The 16,748-nt window shown below is 38.0% G+C and overlaps 1 protein-coding gene across 2 annotated transcripts; it reads left to right on the plus strand.

Annotated features, from left to right (window-relative positions):
- The first annotated feature begins 1,023 nt into the window (after positions 1-1,023).
- LOC148602113 (sulfotransferase 1B1-like) lies at positions 1,024-8,048 on the plus strand. Of its 2 annotated transcripts, none has more exons than XM_088556245.1 (6): positions 1,024-1,120; positions 4,188-4,339; positions 5,322-5,645; positions 6,733-6,833; positions 7,199-7,367; positions 7,706-8,048. In XM_088556245.1, the coding sequence occupies exons 1-6, from the start codon at positions 1,101-1,103 to the stop codon at positions 7,819-7,821; spliced, it is 882 nt and encodes a 293-aa protein (XP_088412371.1). In that variant the 5' UTR covers positions 1,024-1,100; the 3' UTR covers positions 7,822-8,048. The 2 variants fall into 2 exon arrangements, with proteins under 2 accessions (XP_088412371.1, XP_088412372.1); XM_088556246.1 differs by lacking the exon at positions 1,024-1,120 and adding an exon at positions 2,582-2,702.
- The last annotated feature ends 8,700 nt before the right edge of the window (positions 8,049-16,748 follow it).

Genomic DNA, 16,748 nt, shown 5'->3' on the forward strand with positions numbered 1-16,748 from the left:
TCCGATTTCATAGAAGTATTCTAATCATAAAGTAAAAGCACGTGATTTATATTGAATTGATGAATTGATTTGAGTTTTTATTTGCGAGTTATTATTTTTCTCATTCTATGACGTTTCCTTAGTACAACTACCATTTCATATATATAGGGTTAAATTATATACATTTCCACTAGGTATGGGTGTTTGTTTGTTGGGGTTTAACGTCCGAGCAACAATATTTCAGCTATATTCAGACGATGAACATGAAATTGATGATAAAATGAACATGAAATGGTGATGAAATGAAAAAGGGATGGAAGACAAGGACAATTGGTCGACAAATTTTGATTGCCACTGGAAATAGGGAGAGGTGGGTAGGGTCGGGCAATTTAGCCTCCTGTGGCAGAGCCCTATGGTTCCTACTCCGGGAGAATACCACATTAGGGTTCTTTAACGTGCGAGGAACGTGGCATCTTTCCCAACACGGTGCACCACTATGGTTTGTGGTCAGGTTTTCCGTATTATAGCCTGAAAACCCCAGCATATAGGACACCAGGGGTACCCCATTCCACCACCTGGGGCACACATCCCAGTTGCTCTGTGGGCAGAGCGCCCTAGCCCCCGGCTAGGGTTCTGAACACTATTTAGTCGCCTTTTACGACAAGCTTAGCACTGCTGCAGGCCTATTCTTTTAACACCCGGACCTGCACGGGGCACTATGTATGGGTGAATGTGAAAGAGTTAGTTACCACTTTCAAACAGAACACAATATGAACTGTAATATAAGTAATTTGTTTTCCTAAATTTTATTAACATATGCAAGAACACGCACCACTTATTCGTAATTGTCGCATTTTTTACAAAGAAGTCGTGAAAACTGGTATCAAAGCACTGTTTGGTAATGAAAAATGTTTTCGCACATCACTGGCTTTTAAATTTTGTATTTAACCAATATTTTATCATTGCTCGCATTATAAGTGAACAATTTTAAATGGATGACACGGATAAGAAATTCAAAATAATTTTATCGGCTTCCACTTTTAACGCAATGTTACGGCATATAAATTATTCAAAAAAGTCATATCCTAGTGTAGGGAATCTAGTGAGAACAGTCGCCTGCAATGGACACTGAATCGAAAAGGTGAGGTATTTTCACTGTTTGTTTCAAATTGTGCAGAAATCAATAACAGCAAATATACAAATTTCTTCAAGCATAACTTTTAGCTCACTTTAGCGAATTAATTTACGTCTTGTTTCCTTTATCTACGTGTATTTATTGATGAATTACAAGTGCCCAGTGCAGGTCTGGGTGTCAAAAGAATAGGCCTGCAGCAGCTCTAAGCTTGTCGTAATAGGCGACTAAATAGTGCTCAGAAACCTAGCCGGGGGCTTGGCGCTCTGCTCACAGAGCAACTGGGATGTGTGCCCCAGGTGGTGGAATGGGTTACCCCTGGTGTGTTACATGCTGGCGATGTCAGGCTATAATACGGAAAAACTGACCGCAAATCATAGTGGTGCACCGTGTTGGGAAAGATGCCACGTTCCTCGCACGTTAAAGAACCCTGTTGTGGTATTCGATAGGAGTTGGAACCGTAGCTCTCCGCCACAGGAGGCTAAATTGCCCGACCCTACCTTATCTTGTGGCAATCAAAATTTGTCGACCTTATTGCCCTTGTGTCCCATTATCTTTTCATTTCATCATCATCATCGTCATTTAATTTTCATTTTGTCATTATTTCATGTTCATCGCCTGAATGTGGCTGAAATATTGCTGCTCGGGTGTTACACCCCATCAATCAATCAATCGTGTTCTTTGTCATATCTCCGATTTCATAGAAGTATTCTAATCATAAAGTAAAAGCACGTGATTTATATTGAATTGATGAATTGATTTGAGTTTTTATTTGCGAGTTATTATTTTTCTCATTTATGACGTTTCCTTAGTACAACTACCATTTCATATATATAGGGTTAAATTATATACATTTCCACTAGGTATGGGTGTTTGTTTGTTTGTTGGGGTTTAACGTCCGAGCAACAATATTTCAGCTATATTCAGACGATGAACATGAAATTGATGATAAAATGAACATGAAATGGTGATGAAATGAAAAAGGGATGGGAGACAAGGACAATTGGGTCGACAAATTTTGATTGCCACTGGAAGTAGGGAGAGGTGGGTAGGGTCGGGCAATTTAGCCTCCTGTGGCGGAGCCCTATGGTTCCTACTCTGGGAGAATACCACATTAGGGTTCTTTAACGTGCGAGGAACGTGGCATCTTTCCCAACACGGTCCACCACTATAGTTTGTGGTCAGGTTTTCCGTATTATAGCCTGACAACCCCAGCATGTAGCACGCCAGGGGTACCCCATTCCACCACCTGGGGCACACATCCCAGTTGCTCTGTGGGCAGAGCGCCCTAACCCCCGGCTAGGGTTTTGAGCACTATTTAGTCGCCTTTTACGACAAGCTTAGCGTTGCTGCAGGCCTATTCTTTTGACACCCGCATCTGCACGGGGCACTAGGTATGGGTGCATGTGAAAGAGTTCATTACCACTTTCAAACAGAACACAATATGAACACGGATAAGAAATTCAAAATAATTTTATCGGCTTCCATTTTTAACGCAATATTACGGCATATAAATTATTCAAAAAAGTCATATCCTAGTGTAGGTAACCTAGTGAGAAAAGTCACCTGCAATGGACACTGAATCGAAAAGGTGAGGTGTTTTCACTGTTTGTTTCAAATTGTGCAGAAATCAATAACAGGAAATATACAAATTTCTTCAAGCATAACTTTTAGCTCACTTTAGCGAATTAATTTACGTCTTGTTTCCTTTATTTACGTGTATTTATTGATGAATTACTAGTGCCCCGTGCAGGTCCGGGTGTCAAAAGAATAGGCCTGCAGCAGCTCTAAGCTTGTCCCTTTCATGTTCATTGCCTGAATATAGCTGAAATATTGCTGCTCGGGCGTTAAACCCCAACAATCAATCATTTAATTACATTCAATGTGCATTCAAAGTACTGTGGCTTGAGTTTTATGGACGTGAACTTTGAATTTTTCTCATCACTTGGTGTCCGTTGTTAACCTTTATTTAAATAGATTTGTCCTCTGAAACCATTTAACGGTTTAAGGGTCGGGCAATTAAGCCTCCTGTGGCGGAGCCCTATTGTTCCTACTCCGGGAGAATACCACATTAGGGTTCTTTAACGTGCAGTTTGTTTGTTTGTTTGTTGGGGTTTAACGTCCGAGCAGCAATATTTCAGCTATATTCAGACGATGAACATGAAATGGATGATAAAATGAACATGAAATGAAAAAAAAAAAGGATGGGACACAAGGACAATAAGGTCGACAAATTTTGATTGCCACTGGAAAAAGGGGGGATGGGTAAGGTCGGGCAATTTAGCCTCCTGTGGCGGAGCGCAAAGGTTCCTACTCCTATCGAATACCACAGCAGGGTTCTTTAACGTGCGAGGAACGTGGCATCTTTCCCAACACGGTGCACCACTATAGTTTGCGGTCAGGTTTTCGTATTATAGCCTGACAACCCCAGCATGTAACACGCCAGGGGTACCCCATTCCACCACCTGGGGCACACATCCCAGTTGCTCTGTGGGCAGAGCGCCTAGCCCCAGGCTAGGTTACTGAGCACTATTTAGTCGCCTTATACGACAAGCTTAGCGCTGCTGCAGGCCTATTCTTTTAACACCCGGACCTGCACGGGGCCTTTAACGTGCGAGGAACGTAGCATTTCTCCCCAACACGGTGCACCACTATGGTTTGCGGTCAGGTTTTCCGTATTATAGCCTGACAACCCGAGTATGTAACACACCAGAAGTACCCCCATTCCACCACCTTGGGCACACAACCCAGTTGTTCTGTGGGCAGAGCGCCCTAGCCCACGACTAGGGTTCTGAGCACTATTTAGTCGCCTTTTACGACAAGCTTAGCGCTGCTGCAGGCCTACTCTTTTGACACCCGGACCTGCACGGGGCCAGTTAAGAATAGTAGATTGATGATTAATGATTAAATGATCAGTATCAAGACAAATATCACAAGTGCGAATGTGGTCAAAGGTGTTTGACCAATTTAAGATTTTGCATGTATTCAACTTTTAAAGCTATTTAACAAGGTGAGCAATTTAGGCTCTAGGGAGCTTTTTTTAAATGTTTGTTTTTTTCTGTTTTATTCAATTCAGGGAACTTTCAATTTTTCCATTAATATATTACGACGGCTGTGAATGGCAAGGACTCCCATGTTTCAAAACAGACCCAGCAACGCATTTACAACGCATAAGAAACTTTGAGTCTAGAAGTGATGATATTTTATTGTGCACAGCCACTAAGTCAGGTATATCATATAAGTGAACGCTGACATGTGTCAATGATGAATAACCGGATAACAAAGAGTTGAAAGATGCCCGCACGTTTTAATCTTGAACATTTGAGAATGAGTTGTGTCGGTTTAATAATTGTGTGAATGTCTAAAGATATTGAAAACCTTGATATAGAAAATTCTCGGTTATGGGCATTCCAATCATTAAATTCTGAAACACTAAATAGGAGCAAATGAAACCAATTATGACATGCAAACACTATATGACGGTGATAAGGGACGTCACCATCTAAAAACGGATAGTTGACAATAGGGAATGAAAAATCACCCCTTTTATCGTGAATATTAGTGTTTAGTAGTTTACCATTATCGATATGAATACAATAGAATGTTTTAATCCTATCTTTGTAAAACATCAACACTTACTTACTTGTAACTGTAGACAGTTTGATCTGTTGATATTGTTGTAAATAGCATCAAAAATTGTTCATAACAAAATAAAATATATAAATTTAAAGAAAAGTATTTGTGACATTATTTCATTGTAATGACGTCATAAAAGTACCTAATTAAGCAAAACCTGTTAGAAATTGTAAATTTTGTTGTTTTTTCGGTTATGTGTACATCCAGAAAACTATGTCCACACCCAAGAAACAACTTTGTTTACATATAATAGAACATATTGAAATGAATATATTCACTATATAAATGTTTTTCTTGGGTGTGTACAATATTTCGTTACCAAAAATAAAGAAAGTGAACAAATGATACAGATTTTAAAGAACATTTGTAAACTTCAATGAATTTATCTGTCCTTTCAATGCAAGTATTGTCAGAAGTACAATAATTTTCCATAAATGTGATGGATTCAAATTTCCAAATTCACAATTAAATCATTCAACGCTTAATGGTAAATGATTCAGTCGAATTTTAGGCCAATAAGACCCCTTTATCATTCCTTCTCCTTTATATTTATGATTAATATTTCTCACGACAGGGTCTTTCTGGCTGCATGAAATAATCAGCATGTTGGTTGAACACACGACCGAATATAACAGTCGAGATGCCACGTTTAACACCCATTTGGATGGAAATACAGATTTCACGTATCTTGAAAACGAAAGTAAAAGACGTATCATTCACACTCATTTTCCGTATAATTACATACCTAAAAAACATATAGATTTAGGTGGTAAAATAATCTACCTGAATAGAAATCCAAAAGATAGGTATGTCTCGCAGTATTGCTTTTGGAAAAGGCTCCGAGGATGTCCGTCGTCCATGTACCTGTGGGAAAATTTTTTTGATTATATTAAAAATGGTAAGAGATGAATCTTAGACAGTATTCTAGTGCAGCAAAAAAAGAGGTTTTAGTAGTTTAATGTAATAATGTATTTCATTATAATTTGTACTATCGGGGCATAATAACTGGACATGACTTTCATTTTCATATAACCACAAACAATACAATTTGTGTGATCGTGAAATGGTATCTTGACGTCATGGCGTCCATTAATTTTAGTTTATTTACGATAGCTTGAATAAAAACTTATTCAATCTGTTTCTTTTAAATTTAACACACTGTTCCGGGGGACATGACGGAGGGTCTTATATTGGTCTGAGGTTTTTGCCCCACCCCTTTTAGAAATAAGAGGCTAAAAGTGGGTAAATATGTGTTAGAAATGATGGAAAAACTTATTGTTGATCCGGTTTTTATGATTCAGAATGTCAATTTGTTTATTTAAAATGTAGTTTCGAACATTTTTTCCAGAGTAGGCTGATGTTTTGGAAGCAAATGGGTACAAACTTTTGTATTGTTTTGTTTGATTTTTGAAATTTTTAATTGTATTTTAAAGTTTGTGCCATATTGTATCCAAACTAGTTGACATGCCCACAATGAACTGTACGTCTCTGTTCTTAAGTTTGTCAAAACTAATATTGTGTCCACACTTACCCTAACTATTAAGGGTTCGACCTCCCAAGCCGTAACATGCTGCCCTCTGCAAAGCGCTTTATTTTACCTTACCGTTTTATGACACTTGTGTTACTTCAAAAAAAGTAAGTAAACGAGTGTAGTAAACCCTATGATCAGCGTCACAAAGCTTCATCTAGGTCTTGTAATGAAAAGATTCCCATTAAGAGTTACTGCTCTTAAAAATAAAAAAAAAAACAACTGACATTTTCCCATTCTCGGGGAAAAAGTCTTTCATTTGGGAAGAAGATTTCAGTTGCTTGAATAATCTTTTAATTCTGATATTAAATTTCATTAGCAGTGAGGTCCTAGTGAGCGATTAAAGAAATGTAGTTCATGAAGTACAAATTTAAATACAATACATTATTTTACGATGAAAAAGAAAATATACGTCCTTATTTTATTTAACAAATATTGTGCATACTTATCGGTGTAGATAAATTTCATGGAGGATGGTGGAAATACACTCGTGAATGGTCTGAGGCACAGAAGACGAATGACAACATTCTACCTGTAATGTATGAAGGACTAAAACTAGTAATTGTTGTATTGTTTTATTACGACTCTAGCTATAGACTAATACAATTTGACTTATATATGTAATTTTGCTGTTACGCTATGTTTGTAATCCAAGACCATATCATGACAAGTTCTGTTAACAATGTTTATTGTAATTAGAGTTACCTTGACTTTTGATAAGCGGAAATACTTATGTACATGTCTGCATAAGTTACATCTTACAAAACTAAAGAAATTTTAACGGAATCATTGATAAGAAACATTGGCGTCTACAGTTTTACTCTGTGAAGCAAATTTCTCTGACTATATAATGGTGAAAAAAGTTTTCGCTGGCTAATAGTAAAATATGTCTTTCTAAACGATAAACCATTTTTCTTATTTAGAATCCAAGGAAGGAAATAGCTCGAATAGCAGATTTCATAGGTGTTTCAGCTGATGAAACCTTCATAGCAGAAGTCGCATTCAAAACTGAATTCGAACAATTAAAACTTAGAAAAAAAGATTCAACAGTAGACATAGCACATGAATCTAAGTCAAATTTATTTCGAAAAGGTAAGGTTTAGTTTGATATTGATTTTTTTCTGTCTGTTCATTTGTCAATCAGCCTGTTTTTATTACCCACCAAAGTCTACCAAGTACCTAAAGTAATTTCTAAAGTGAAGCTGTAATGAAGTTATTACTAAGTTTCAGAGTAACGGTTATATACGGCGTCGTGTTGGAACTAAGCGTTACAAATTACTCATTAGGTTGGTTAGACTTGATTTTTTTTTTTTGGAACGCGTTTGAATAACTACAATAATTGGCTTTTCAAAGCTTGAACATAAAAGAATAAGACAGTAAGCACAATCAAATGGTAAAAGCATTCATTTCATGTTTATCTTATAAACCAGGAATTATTGGTGACTGGAAGACCTTCTTCACAGTGGCACAAAACGAAGAATTTGATGCAATATATGAACAAGAAATGGCTGGAGTGGATATAAAATTCGTGTATGAAAACCCATAGTTACCTTTTGTGATGTAGAATGATGTCGCAACAAACTATGAAATATATTTTTAAAAGTTTGTACTTATAACTATTCATTTTAATATTATATTGGATATTGAAACAACCAAGTGAACACATGATCAAAAAGCAGGAATAAAGATCGTTCAAACACATTGTTAGCGTTATAAACATATTAGTTTAAAATCAAGTTATACATATAAAGTAGAAACAATAAATATATAAAGTATTCAGTTATTGTATTGTTATACTCCACAAGACAAGCTTGAGAAATATCAATGTATTAATTTATTAACACTGAGTAATTTTATGTAATGTACCTGCTCAAAAAGACCGTAAAGATGCTAGATATGAAAGAGACAATTCTTGATCTTGATCATCAACACCATAGTTGCTGGTACCTTTACTTTTGGAAATAACTTGACAGTTAACGATAACAAATCGACTCTTTGTGTGGGTTACGATTCATGCAGGCTCTATAGTGACTTAAAAAGAGGGTGAAAAAGATTTTAAAATACATTAAATTCTTTGATTCTACAACATAATTTTCCTTTCTTATCTTCTATTTAGATTTGTCATTCTTTATCATAATTTATACAAATATCTACACAAACAGACAGAAAATACAGAAGAATGTATCATTTACACAAATAAAATTGTTTATTTGTTGGGGTTTAACGCCTGAACAGCAATATTTCAGCTATATTCAGGCGATGAGCATGAAAGGGATGATAAAAATAAAATTAAGTGATGATAATGAAATGGTCCGGGTGTCAAAAGAATAGGACTGTAGAGTGGTATTACCAATTTTAAGGTGTTTCACTGAAGGATTCGATTTTTTTCCTGTTACTTTTCTAATTTGTTTGTTTGTTTGTTGGTGTTTAACGTCCGAGCAGCAATTATTCAGCTATATTCAGACGATGAACATGAAATTGATTATAAAATGAACATGAAATGATGATGAAATGAAAAAGGGATGGGAAACAAGGATAATGGGTCGACATATTTTGATTGCCACTGGAAATAGGGAGACATGGGAACGGTCGGGCAATTTAGCCTCCTGTGGCGGAGCCCTATGGTTCCTACTCCGAGAGAATACCACAGTAGGGTTCTTTAACGTGCGAGAAACGTGGCATCTTTCCCAACATGGTGCACCACTATGGTTTGCGGTCAGGTTTTCCGTATTATAGCCTGACAACCCCAGCATGTAACACGCCAGGGGTACTCCATTCCACCACTTGGGGCACACATCCCAGTTGCTTCGTGGGCAGAGCGCCCTAGCTCTCGGCTAGGGTTCTGAGCACTATTTGGTCGCCTTTTACGATAAGCTTAGCGCTGCCGCAGGCCTATTCTTATAACAACCGGACCTGCACAGGGCCCAATCTAGAAGAACATGTTTGATAGAGAAAGGGCAATCACATGGGATACATTCAGGTCGAGGATCACCAACAAGCAAATGACAATGTGTAAATCCAGAATGTCCAATGCGACATCTAGTCATGACCACTTACTCTTTGCGATTGCTCGATTCGGATTGGTGAACGCCTAGATCGGGTTTTATGGAATTGAATTTGTTTAAAATATATTTCCTTATTAAAGGTTAAAAATCGGTGTGTGGCAAACTAATGTCCTTTATTATTTCATTTAATGCCTTCTTGGCAACCCTGTTTACCACTGAATTCCCCTGAATACCAACATGACTGGGTACCCAGAAAAAACAATGTCTTTATCAAATTCCCGAAGTCGATGAGTAAAATATAAAATTTGTAAAATAAGAGTGTTTTTCAGTTTGTGATTCTTAATTGCCAAAAGACAGCTCAAAGAGTCAGAACAAATAATAAACTGTGACAGATTAGATTGAGTAATCAATTTAAGTGCTAACAAGATTGCTCGAGCTTCAGCTGTGAATATGGTAGCGCCCGATGGCAACCGTTCAGTGCAGGTCCGGGTGTTAAAAAGGAATAGGCCTGCAGCAGCGCTAAGCTTGTCGTAAAAGGCGACTAAATAGTGCTCAGAAACCTAGCCGGGGGCTAGGCGCTCTGCCCACCGGACAACTGTGATGTGTGCCCCAGGTGGTGGAATGGGGTACCCCTGGCGTGTAACATGCTGGGGTTGTCAGCCTATAATACGGAAAACCTGACCGCAAACCATAGTGGTGCACCGTGTTGGGAAGGATGCCACGTTCCTCGCACGTTAAAGAACCCTGCTGGGGTATTCGATAGGAGTAGGAACCTTTGCGCTCCGCCACAGGAGGCTAAATTGCCCAACCTTACCCACCCCCCTTTTTCCAGTGGCAATCAAAATTTGTCGACCCTCTAATCCTTGTGACCCATCCTTTTTTTCATTTCATGTTCATTTTATCATCCATTTCATGTTCATTGTCTGAATATAGCTGAAATATTGCTGCTCGGACGTTAAACCCCAACAAACAAACAAACAAACAAACAAGCAACCGTTCAGTTACAGTTCTGTCACCATTGACAGCAGCACATGCAACGCTATCGCCATCTTTTGAGCCTTCTGTATACACCGTCGAAGAATCTGGATAATTTGCTTTAATTTCAGAAAACTTTTCTTGTAAAAATAAAGGATTGGTATCGGACTTTTTATATTCACGCGGATCAAAAATGAAAGAAGGGTGTGGAAGCTCCCATGGAGGGCATTTCGACATTACGACAGGTGTCGCTGCATTGGTCTTCATGTGCATTGCTTCCAATTGAGGTTTTATTCGAATTCCAAAAGGAGGGGTTTTGCTTTCATGTTTTCGATAAATGTCGACATAAATAGGATTAATGACACAGTCGTAGGCAGGGCTATCTGGGTAGGCCATAAGATTATACGTATTGAAGACCTAATTTCATACATCTGTCTCCAAGGGATGGTTCATTTGCCTCGGCATAAATGCTCTTAACAGGAGAGGTTCTGAAGGCACCCAGGCAAAGTCGCAACCCCTGGTGGTGAACAGCGTCTAGAATTTTAAGGTAAGATCCAACAGTTTTAGATGTAGAAAACTCAAACCCATTATCTAAAGCCCATTTCTCAATTCTTTTGAGGCGGAAATAATTCGGTTAAATAGTTACCTAAACCATTCATTATTTTGGGTGACTTTAATGCTCATAATCCCTAATCGGGAAGTAATCATACCATAGGGCTTCGCCACAGGAGGCTAAATTGCCCGACTCTACCCATCTCTCCCTATTTCCAGTGGCAATCAAAATTTGTTGACCCCATAGTCCTTGCGTCCCATCCCTTTTTCATTTCATCATCATTTCATGTTCATTTTATCATCGGTTTCATGTTCATTGTCTGAATATAGCTGAAATATTGCTGCTCGGACGTTAAACCCCAACAAACAAACAAACATACGAATGATAAAGGTAAAAATGTTGAGGAGTTCTTAAGCAAGAAGATTTGTGCATATTTAATGACGGATCTTTAACATTCCTTCATTCAGGCAATGGATCGTAGTCTTCTATTGATTTAAGCATTTGTGATCCTCTCTTACTTTCAGAGTTTACATGGCGAGTTTATGATGACTTGCGCGGGAGTGGTCATTTTCAAATTATTTTCGAGCATTTATTCTCCAAAACAGAGGAACGGCAACCTCGTTTTAAACTTGAGAAAACAGATTGGGCTTCATTTGAAGCCCACTGTCTTAAAAATTACGATTAGAAACGATGAAGGATGTTGAAGATTCCATTTTATTATTTAATGAAAGACTGACATCAATTGCTAATAAAACAATACCTAAAACCTCGACAAATCCAAAAAGGCCTAGTAAACCATGGTTTACTGATGAGTACGACAAAGCGATCAAAGAACGGAGCAAAGCACATCGCCGGTTTGACAAAAATCCTACACCAGCAAATTTGTCAAACTTCAGAATATTTCGAGCGAAAGTTCGACGTACATGTAAACAAGCCAGACGAACCTCTTGGAAAAAAATTGTTTATAGTATTAAATCTCACACCCCTCAATAAAGTATGAAATTTTATTAGAACAGTCCCCCCTTGCAGGTCCCGGTGTTAAAAGAATAGGCCTTTAGCAGTGTTAAGCTTGTCGTAAAAGGCGACTAAATAGTGCTCAGAACCCTAGCCGAGGGCTTGGGCGCTCTGCCTATAGAGGACCTGGGATGTGTGCCCCAGGTGGTGGAATGGAGTACCCCTGGCGTGTTACATGCTGGGGTTGTCAGGCTATAATACGGAAAAACTGACCGCAAACCACAGTGGTGCACCGTTTTGAGAAAGATGCCACGTTCCTCGCACGTTAAAGAACCCTACTGTGGTATTCTCTCGGAGTACGAACCATAGGGCTCCGCCACAGGAGGCTAAATTGCCCGACCCTACCCATGCCTCCCTATTTCCAGCGGCAATCAAAATATGTCGACCCCATTATCCTTGTTTCCCATCCCTTTTTCATTTCATCATCATTTCATGTTCATTTTATAATCAATTTCAAGTTCATCGTCTGAATATAGCTGAAATATTGCTGCTCGGACGTTAAACACCAACAAACAAACAAACAAATTAGAAAAGTAACAGGAAAAAATTCGAATCCTTCAGTGAAACACCTTAAAATTGGTAACACCACTCTACAGGCCTATTCTTTTGACACCCGAACCATTTCATTATCATCACTTCATGTTAATTTTATCATCCCTTTCATGCTCATCGCCTGAATATAGCTGAAATATTGCTGTTCGGGCGTTAAACCCCAACAAATAAACAATTTTATTTGTGTAAATGATACATTCTTCTGTGTTGTCTGTTTGTTTGTGTAGATATTTGTATAAAGTATGGTAAAGGAAAATTACGCTGTAGAATCAAATAATTTAATGTATTTTAAAATCTTTTTCACCCTCTTTTTAACAGTCACTATAGAGCCTGCATGAATCGTAACCCACACAAAGAGTTGATTTGTTATCGTTAACTGTCAAGTTATTTCCAAAAGTAAAGGTACCAGCAACTATGGTGTTGATTATCAAGATCAAGAATTGTCTCTTTCATACCTAGTATCTTTACGGTCTTTTTGAGGAGGTACATTACATAAAATTACTCAGTGTTAATAAATTATTTAATATCAGAATTAAAAGATTATTCAAGCAACTGAAATCTTTTTCCCAAATGAAAGACTTTTTCCCCGAGAACGGGAAAATGTCAGTTGTTTTTTTTTTTATTTTTAAGAGCAGTAACTCTTAATGGGAATCTTTTCATAACAAGACCTTGATGAAGCTTTGTGACGCTGATCATAGGGTTTACTACACTCGTTTACTTACTATTTTTGAAGTAACACAAGTGTCATAAAACGGTAAGGTATAATAAAGAGCTTTGCAGAGCGCAGCATGATACGGCTTGGGAGGTCGAACCCTTAATAGTTAGGGTAAGTGTGGACACAATATTAGTTTTGACAAACTTAAGAACAGAGGCATACAGTTCATTGTGGGCATGTCAACTAGTTTGGATACAATATGGCACAAACTTTAAAATACAATTAAAAATTTCAAAAATCAAACAAAACAATACAAAAGTTTGTACCCATTTGCTTCCAAAACATCAGCCTACTCTGGACAAAATGTTCGAAACTACATTTTAAATAAACAAATTGACATTCCGAATCATAAAAACCGGATCGACAATAAGTTGTTCCATCATTTCTAACACATATTTACCCACTTTTAGCCTCTTATTTCTAAAAGGGGTGGGGCAAAAACCTCAGACCAATATAAGACCCTCCGTCATGTCCCCCGGAACAGTGTGTTAAATTTAAAAGAAACGGATTGAATAAGTTTTTTATTCAAGCTTTCGTAAATAAACTAAAATTAATGGACGCCATGACGACAAGATGATACCATTTCACGACCACACAAATTGTATTGTTTGTGGTTATATGAAAATGAAAGTCATGTCCAAAGGCACAGTTATTATGCCAAATTAGTACAAATTATAATGAAATACATTATTACATTAAACTACTAAAACCTCTTTTTTTGCTGCACTAGAATACTGTCTAAGATTCAGCTCCTACCATTTTTAATATAATCAAAAAAATTTTCCCACAGGTACATGGACGACGGACATCCTCGGAGCCTTTTCCAAAAGCAATACTGCGAGACATACCTATCTTTTGGATTTCTATTCAGGTAGATTATTTTACCACCTAAATCTATATGTTTTTTAGGTATGTAATTATACGGAAAATGAGTGTGAATGATACGTCTTTTACTTTCGTTTTCAAGATACGTGAAATCTGTATTTCCATCCAAATGGGTGTTAAACGTGGCATCTCGACTGTTATATTCGGTCGTGTGTTCAACCAACATGCTGATTATTTCATGCAGCCAGAAAGACCCTGTCGTGAGAAATATTAATCATAAATATAAAGGAGAAGGAATGATAAAGGGATCTTATTGGCCTAAAATTCGACTGAAACATTTACCATTAAGCGTTGAATGATTTAATTGTGAATTTGGAAATTTGAATCCATCACATTTATGGAAAATTATTGTACTTCTGACAATACTTGCATTGAAAGGACAGATAAATTCATTGAAGTTTACAAATGTTCTTTAAAATCTGTATTATTTGTTCACTTTCTTTATTTTTGGTAACGAAATATTGTACACACCCAAGGAAAACATTTATATAGTGAATATATTTATTACAACATGTTCTATTATATGTTAACAAAGTTGTTTCTTGGGTGTTGACATAGTTTTCTGGATATACACATAACAGAAAAAACAACAAAATTTACAATTTCTAAAAGGTTTTGCTTAATTAGGTACCTTTATGACGTCATTACAATGAAATAATGCCACAAATATTTTTCTTTAAATTTATATATTTTATTTTGTTATGAACAATTTTTGATGCTATTTACAACAATATCAACAGATCAAACTGTCTACAGTTACAAGTAAGTAAGTGTTGATGTTTTACAAAGATAGGATTAAAACATTCTATTGTATTCATATCGATAATGGTAAACTACTAAACACTAATATTCACGATAAAAGGGATGATTTTTCATTCCCTATTGTCAACTATCCGTTTTTAGATGGTGACGTCCCTTATCACCGTCATATAGTGTTTGCATGTCATAATTGGTTTCATTTGCTCCTATTTAGTGTTTCAGAATTTAATGATTGGAATGTCCATAACCGAGAATTTTCTATTTCAAGGTTTTCAATATCTTTAGACATTCACATAATTATTAAACCGACACAACTCATTCTCAAATGATTAAAACGTGCGGGCATCTTTTAACTCTTTGTTATACGGGTAATCATCATTGACACATGTCAGCGTTCACTTATATGATATACCTGACTTAATGGCTGTGCACAATAAAATATCATCACTTCTAGACTCAAAGTTCCTTATGCGTTGTAAATGCGCTCCTGGGTCTGTTTTGAAACATGGGAATCCTTGCCATTCACAGCCGTCGTAATATATTAATGGAAAAACTGAAATTTCCCTGAATTGAATAATACAGAAAAAAAAACATTAAAAAAGGCTCTCAAGCCTAAATCGCTCACCTGGTTAAATAGCTTTAAAAGTTAAATACATGCAAAATCTTAAATTGGTCAAACACCTTGTGATATTTGTCTTGACACTGATCATTTAATCATCAATCTACTATTCTTAACTGGCCCCGTGCAGGTCCGGGTGTCAAAAGAGTAGGCCTGCAGCAGCGCTAAGCTTGCCGAAAAAATGCGACTAAATAGTGCTCAGAACCGCCCCGTTCAGGTCCGAGTATTAAAAGAATAGGCCTGCAGCAGCGCTAAGCTTGCCGAAAAAATGCGACTAAATAGTGCTCAGAACCACCCCGTTCAGGTCCGAGTATTAAAAGAATAGGCCTGCAGCAGCGCTAAGCTTGTCATAAAAGGCGACTAAATAGTGCTCAGAACCCTAGCCGGGGGCTAGGGCGCCTTGCCCACAGAGCAACTGGGATGTGTGCCCCAGGTGGTGGAATGGGGTACCCCTGGCGTGTTACATGCTGGGGTTGTCAGGCTGTAATACGGAAAACCTTACCGCAAACCATACTGGTGCACCGTGTTGGGACAGATGCCACGTTCCTCACACGTTAAAGAACCCTACTATGGTATTCTCCCGGAGTAGGAACCATAGGGCTCCGCCACAGGAGGCTAAATTTCCGGACCCTACCCACCTCTCCCCATTTCCAGTGGCAATCATAATTTTTCATAATGTGTCTCATCCCTTTATTCATTTCATCATCATTTCATGTTTATCATCTGAATATAGCTGAAATATTGCTGCTCGGACGTTAAACCCCAACAAACAAACAAGTGCTCAGAACCATAGCCGCGGGCTAGGGCGCTGTGCCTGCAGAGCAACTGGGTTATGTGCCCCAGGGGTTGAATGGGGTACCCCTGGTGTATTACATGCTTGGGTTGTCAGGCTATAATACGGAAAACCTGACCGCAAACTATAGTGGTGCACCGTGATTGGAAAGATGCCACGTTCCTCGCACGTTAAAGAACCCTACTGTGGTATTCTCCGGAGTAGGAAAAATAGGGCTCCGCCACAGGAGGCTAGATGGCCCGACCCTACCCACCTCCCCCTATTTCCAGTGGCAATCAAAATTTGTCGACCCTATTATCCTTGTGTCCCATCTCATTTTTCATTTCATCATCATTTCATGTTCATTTTTGCCCCGTGCAGATCCGGGTGTTAAAAGAATAGGCCTGCAGCAGCGCTAAGCTTGTCGTAAAAGGCGACTACATAGTGCTCAGAAACCTAGCCGGGGGCTAGGCGCTCTGCCCATAGAGCAACTGGGATGTGTGCCCCAGGTGGTGGAATGGGGTACCCCTGGCGTGTTACATGCTGGGGTTGTCAGGCTATAATACGGAAAACCAGCAGCAATATTTCAGCTATATTCAGACAATGAATATGAAATGGATGATA

Source organism: Perna viridis, chromosome 12, assembly GCF_037379345.1.
Source record: "Perna viridis isolate PV_CMFRI_1.1 ecotype Kerala chromosome 12, ASM3737934v1, whole genome shotgun sequence".
NCBI classification, from domain to species: Eukaryota; Metazoa; Mollusca; class Bivalvia; order Mytilida; family Mytilidae; genus Perna; species Perna viridis.

Coding starts and splice junctions, on each gene's coding strand:
- LOC148602113 (XM_088556245.1), top strand. CDS start 1,101: ATGGACACTGAATCGAAAAG. Junction 1,121..4,187: donor ATGGACACTGAATCGAAAAG/GTGAGGTATTTT, acceptor TATTCAATTCAG/GGAACTTTCAATTTTTCCAT. Junction 5,646..6,732: donor TTTTGATTATATTAAAAATG/GTAAGAGATGAA, acceptor TTATCGGTGTAG/ATAAATTTCATGGAGGATGG.